Here is a 6,607-nt window from a genome sequence, read left to right as displayed (position 1 = left end):
TTCACTCTGATGATGTCGGGGGGAACCATGAGGGTTCATGAGAAGAAGTGCTTCCTATGCAAGGTTAAACTTTGCCCTTGAATTAAGTGTATCTATTTTATGTCTTTTGGGGTTTTTTGCTGCTAGGCTTCCGTGATTAATACATTGACTTAGAAGAGTGTGTTGCCTTAGATAACGGTCAGATCGGCCAGAGGAGGGGAGACACGGCTAGAAAAAGGCGGAATCATAATTGTGCACGAGGCTATGACAACTCTTCAGATGTTCAGACACATCGTTTACCACAAGCTATGAATTGTCCACAATGCCAAGTGAAACTGTTCCGTCGCGAACCGCCTAGTTTTTGCTGCTCAAATGGGACAATAAGCCAACTTTAGCAGCACCGACTGAGTTGGTTAATTTATTTACATCTCCATCAACTACTGCTGTCGATTTTTGGAAGAACATATGTGCATATAATCATGTCTTCTCATTTACTTCTAGACGATGATCTAGCTGACGGTCGAGAAGGAATTTACACGTATAAAGCCTGGGGCTCTATTTATCACCGTATCGGTGGCCTTTTCTCCAGTCCTGGTCACAAACCTAGATTTCTTCAAATGTATATATACGATACAGATCATGAGCTTGACAATCGTATGGTTGAAAATGGAGTGTTGGACAGACGGATATTGGCTATCATTCATAATGTTTTAAAGGAGAATCCGTATGTCAAGATTTTTCACCAAGTTTCCCAAAGGTTGTCATCACCGAATCTTCGTCTACTTATTAGAGATAACCAAACAGGAGCACATCAATATAGCATGCCTACATCTTCTCAAGTAGCAGCGATTTTAGGTGGTGGTGAGGATCCAAGTAACCTAAATGAAAGGGACATCATAGCTCAAAGAATATCTGGAGAGTTTGAGAATGTTCCCGACATGGCCGGCTATTATGATCCATTTCAATACCTTCTTCTACTCCCTTACGGCAGCCCAGGATGGAATTTGCATATGTTCCGTTCTAATAGAAAATGACTCATGAGTCAACAATTTTATTGTTACTTGCTCCAAGTAAGCCTTCAACTTCGATCTATTTAGTGTTTTGTTCTGTATTGGTTTTCCAAAACAATTACCTGACCAATGTCTTCTCCCATTGTTAGATTCGACCAAATGATCCACTTCTACTTCTCCGTAGTGGCCGTCTTTTGCAACAATACATAGTTGACAACTATGTTAAAATATCAACTCTGAGATTAAGGTGGATACGTGATCACCAACAAGAAATTAGGGCTGAGCTTTATCAAGGACTGCAAGACTATTTAAGCTCAAGAGAAATCCATTCAGGTGTGTATTAAGTTTTATAATTTATTACCATTTAACCAGTTAGACATCCTTACATCCATCTCTTAAAAATATTTAGGTAATGCTGGACGCAAAACAATCTTGCCTGCATCTTTTGTTGGATGTCCTCGTGACATGCACCGGCGATATCACGATGCTATGGCATTAGTTCAAAAGTATGGGAGGCGGATTTGTTTATCACAATGACTTGCAATCCGTCTTGGGAGGAGATCACTGATGAGTTGTTAGAAGGTCAAGTTCCAAATGACAGGCCAGATTTGATAGTAAGGATCTTTCGTGCAAACCTTGAAGAGTTGAAGAATGATTTGTTTACTAAAGGAGTTCTTGGGAAAGTAGTGGCACACGTTCATGTTATTGAATTCTAGAAAGGAGGAATACCTCATGCACACATCCTTCTTATTCTTGATGAGAATGACAAGCTAACAACTGCAGACGATTATGACCAAATTGTTAGAGCGGAAATTCCAGATCCAAATATTGAACTAGAGCTATATAAGATTGTTGTCAAACACATGATTCATGGACCGTGTGGTGCTGTGAATCCAACATGTGTGTGCATGAAAGATCAGAAATGTACAAGAAATTTCCCAAAACAATTTGCACCAGTAACTAATCAAGGAATTGATTCCTATGCTACATATATGAGGTGAGACAATGGTGCTTTTGCAATTGTCCAGAATCATCGTCGTCGTTACCGTGTTAATAATCATTGGGTTGTACCCTATAACCCGGGGTTGTTAAAAAAATACAATTGCCATATCAATGTTGAGGTATGCTCGAGCATTAAAAGTGTCAAATATTTGTACAAGTATATCTACAAGGGTTCAGATCGAGTGGCCGTGGAAGTAACATCTACAGACATAGAAGAACAAGATGAAATAAAGCAATATGTAGATGGACGTTGTATTTGCCCACAGAAAGCCCTTTGGAGAATTTTTGAATTCCTGCTTAGTCAGATATACCCATCTGTGTATTCTTTGCAGGTCCATCTTAAGAATATGGATGAGGTCACCTATGAAGGCAACCAACTCATTAAGGATGTTTTGGCTGATGATAAGAACTCCCGCACGATGTTAACAGAATTTTTTAAACTTAATAGCATTGATGAGGCTGCTCGGCTATATCTTTATCAAGAGATCCCTGGACATTATGTATGGAACAAGACGTCTAATCATTGGAAAGAAAGAAATGGACATAATCGTGTCATTGGAAGGCTTTATGCAGTATCCCCTCTTGAAGGTGAGAGGTACTACTTGAGGGTATTGCTTAATCATGTTTGAGGACCAACATCATTTGAGCATCTACGAACGGTCGGATCTAATGTATACCCCATATTCAAAGAGGCGGCTGAAGCATTGGGCCTGCTTGAAAGGGATAATGATGTTCACGAATGTTTGCTTGAAGCATCGAGGATACAAATGCCCTCTTCTCTATGGAAATTATTTGTTACAATCTTGGTCTATTGTAATCCATCTGGAGTTCGTGATTTGTGGAATGAATTCCATAGCTATATGGCCGAAGATTACACCGCGTCGGGTTTGAACTCAACGTATGCGACAGATCGTTTGTTACGCGAACTTCAAGTGTTATTGGAACAGCATGGACAAAATATTTCTGGCTACGATTTGCCTGCAATCACCGGTGAACATGTCGACCTAGATGATATATCCAATTTGGTTAGAGAGGAATTGTCTATTCCCGTTGCTTCAGAAGACATTACTTCTGTAAGTAAACTTACTAATGATAAAAAAAATGCTTATGAAAATATTATCAGTTCGGTCCAACGGAGAGAGGGTGGGGTATATTTCGTTGACGGACCAGGCGGAACAGGCAAAACATACTTATATAAATCCATTCTAGCAAAACTCCGGAGCGAGGGCCAAATTACTATTGCAACAGCAACTTCGGGAATTGCCGCTATAATGATTCCTGGCGGTCGCATGGCCCATTCTAGGTTCAAGATTCCAATACCAATTACATCTACGTCTACTTGCAAAATAAGCAAGAAGGGCAAATTGGCATGTCTGTTACAACAAGCGAGTATACTGATATGGGATGAGGCTACAATGACACATCGTTATGTGTTTGAGGCACTAAACAAAACTTTAAAAGACATCACAGGCAGTGAATTGCCTTTTGGAGGGAAGGTTTTCGTTATGGGTGGAGATTTTCGTCAAGTACTCCCTATTGTTTCACGTGGAACAAGAGCACAAACTATTGATGCATGTATTACAAACTTACCACTTTGGGAGAAAGTGCATGTGGTACGTCTTAAGGAAAACATGCGAGCGAAAAATGATCCCGCTTTTGCGGAGTTTCTTATGAGCATAGGCGATGGGACTAGACCATTTATTGATGGGGACATGATTGAACTTCCTAGAGATATTGTCGTGCCGTGGGAGAATGAGCATTCACGTGTGAATCTTATAAATGAGATCTTTCCAAGATTACATGAAAATGCCGGTGACACTGACTACATGATTAAGAGGGCAATAATAACTCCTAGGAATGAAACTGTTGAATTAGTGAATGATGAAATAATTGATCAGTTTCCAGGTGAAGAAGTGTTGTATTACTCTTTTGATTCGGTGGGAAATGATTCGCGTGGTTTGTACCCTCAAGAGTACTTAAATTCTATCTGTCCCAGTGGTCTGCCTCCTCACCAGTTGAAACTCAAGCTAGGAGCTCCAGTTATTCTAATGAGAAATTTAGATCCTAAGAATGGCCTATGTAATGGAACACGACTAATATGTAGATGGTTCGACATACATGTAATTGATGCTGAAATCATTACTGGAAATTCAGCTGGTGCTAGAGTTTTCTTGCCCCGCATTCCGTTGCACCCTTCTCAAGATGCAAGGCTACCTTTTGAGCTGACTAGGAAACAATTTCCTATAAAGCTAAGCTTCACTCTTACAATAAACAAATTACAAGGTCAAACAACACCAAATGTTGGAGTATATTTACCCGAGCATGTTTTCTCCCACGGCCAACTCTATGTTGCTTTATCAAGAGGAGTTTCACAATCTTCGACTAGAGTTTTAGTTAAGAAGGGAACATTGAGGGGTCTCTCTGGAACTTACACTAAAAATGTCGTCTACAACGACATCCTCCGTTCTTGCAGTGCACAATAGCCGTTGGTGTCTTTTGTTCTTAACTGCCTAATTATTGCTTCATATATCTGTATGTTATTTTAATCTTCCTTACTTCGTACGTTGATTGTGTCTCTTATGTATACAATATAGAACTACAGTTGCCTCTGCAATTTCCTTGCGTTGTGCACCGGTTAATCCATCGAACGAGGTTTAATGATGTGTAATCATTTGGTGTGCAATTTGACAAGTCAATTGCACTATTTTTTGTTATAGCAAGGAATTTACATAGGTTTTTTCCAAGATAAAAATTAATTTTTATGTTGTTCCATTAAGTTCATTTATGTTGAGAAGATATATGAATTTGTGAAATTATGCCTATACATATCCATTCACATGTGTAACCAAAGGAATTGATATTGTACTGCATGTGTTCCTGCAGCAATATTAACTACGCAAATTAGGTTTTCCTTATATCACTACATCAAGATTATGTTTGACGTGCTTACGTTTGCTGGGAAGTTTTTATATAAAACTGTGGAGTGGATAATGTGTTGTTACAGTTTGTGATTGTTTCTTTCACTGAATGCAGCTTACTGCTTACTTAACTTTGGAGGCAACAAATTTTTCACAAGCGCCAAGGAAGAGGAGGTAATTATAACTACCTTAAGTTCTACTGTTTGCGTTGTACACTGTTGGTTGCAATGGTATGAGTGCGGAGAGCTAACTTACCTTATTGTTGAGTCTGGGATACCCTGGTGTCAGGGTCGGGAGCCTAGTACTACCCTTATTGCTTCCAATATATGTTGAAGCCTATTCCAATTCCTAATTTTTTTGAAGCCTTTATCTACTACCAAGTCCTGAATTACAGTAGAATGGATGGATTCGTCACCACGAAGGGTACTAAACCTGATACTTCTGCTCGGTTGGCTGTGAGGTCAACTGAATAATCAACTCAATTGGGAATCCCAAAACAAAATATGTTGACGAGCTTACCTGAAACAAAGGCGATTATGTTGCTCACATGCCCCATTGCAAACTAAAAAGCAGAGATGAGTTCTTCGATAGAAAGGCTCCGAGGATAAAGGTTAGGTGGACATTTTGCACGAATGGTTTACCTAAGAATAGGGTACTATATGATACGGGCAGATTAACCTAACAACAAAAGCAGGCACTTGTGATAGTCAGTTTCAGTTTTGCTTAGCAAGTCAGGGCATGGGAAGGGATTCCCACAAGGAAGTAGTATCCATTGGGTCAATCATATTCCCTTGGGTACCTAGCTATCTATGGAACACCTGGGGGGCAATGTTCGGAGCAAATATATCCCACTGGTCCGAGCTTAGGGAAGCGTCCCCGGCATGGGTTACATACAGATCCAATCGATTATATAAGATATAAGATCCCCTGCATCAGTTCCTGGTCACGCTGCGACTAAAGAGTGATTGTGTGGTCAGTCCTTTAGCACTGAAAAGCTGTACCGGCCCTTCTCCCGAGCTTTTAAGATTTTGAAGTCATCGTGGATGGCACGAGTTGAGGAGTAGAGTAGGGTGACCGTTGAAGGCTCTCTTTCGTAAAATCCCTTTTTGTGAAATAATAGGTTCTCCCCCTCTTTACTTTTATCTCTATGAGGTGTAGTGGAGAATGTTGGGGATTACACCAATACCAATCGATTCCCCACTACACAGATAACTTGTATATGGACACAATTCAACTCCGAACAAAATCTAAATATCAACTACAGCCTATACTAACATGCCCAACTCGCTAAACAACTATCAACAATAAATAATAATGTAAAGCAGTAAAAGCAAACCACAACACAAAGATTTACCGTGGTTCGGCCAATGATGCCTACTTCCACAAGAGCCAGTTCTTAATAAAGTGGGAAGGAAGATTACAATCTCTCTATTCAGTCTCTCACCTTACTAGATCACTCTTATCTCTTTACAGGGTTGTATCTCTGTAAAGGTTATCTCTTAATCTTGATAGCTTTCAAGATTGGGTTTCTTTCTCTTTGTTTTAGTCTGGATTCCAATCCTTATGACTTGGTTGGTTTTCCAAAACCTTGATTTTGGTTTTTATATCCAAAAACCAAATTTAGCGCTCTTGTAAGCGAAGCCCACGAAAAATTAGACACGGGCGCTAGTGCCATTTGAGCATTTGGTCGCGCCCAAA

At 39.9% G+C, this 6,607-nt stretch overlaps 2 protein-coding genes across 2 annotated transcripts; both read left to right on the top strand.

Moving 5' to 3' along the window:
- Positions 1 to 458: 458 nt before the first annotated feature.
- Positions 459 to 1,013, top strand: LOC147480408 (uncharacterized). Its single transcript, XM_086578647.1, has one exon. It carries the CDS (start codon positions 459 to 461, stop codon positions 1,011 to 1,013), a length of 555 nt encoding a protein of 184 aa, XP_086434773.1.
- Positions 1,014 to 2,851: 1,838 nt separating this feature from the next.
- Positions 2,852 to 4,474, top strand: LOC147480407 (uncharacterized). Its single transcript, XM_086578646.1, has one exon. The coding sequence runs from the start codon at positions 2,852 to 2,854 to the stop codon at positions 4,472 to 4,474; it is 1,623 nt and encodes a 540-aa protein (XP_086434772.1).
- The last annotated feature ends 2,133 nt before the right edge of the window (positions 4,475 to 6,607 follow it).

The sequence above is a fragment of the Coptis chinensis genome, chromosome 8 (assembly GCF_015680905.1).
Source record: "Coptis chinensis isolate HL-2020 chromosome 8, ASM1568090v1, whole genome shotgun sequence".
Taxonomy (NCBI): Eukaryota; Viridiplantae; Streptophyta; class Magnoliopsida; order Ranunculales; family Ranunculaceae; genus Coptis; species Coptis chinensis.
This window is presented reverse-complemented; position numbering and strand designations above follow the sequence as displayed.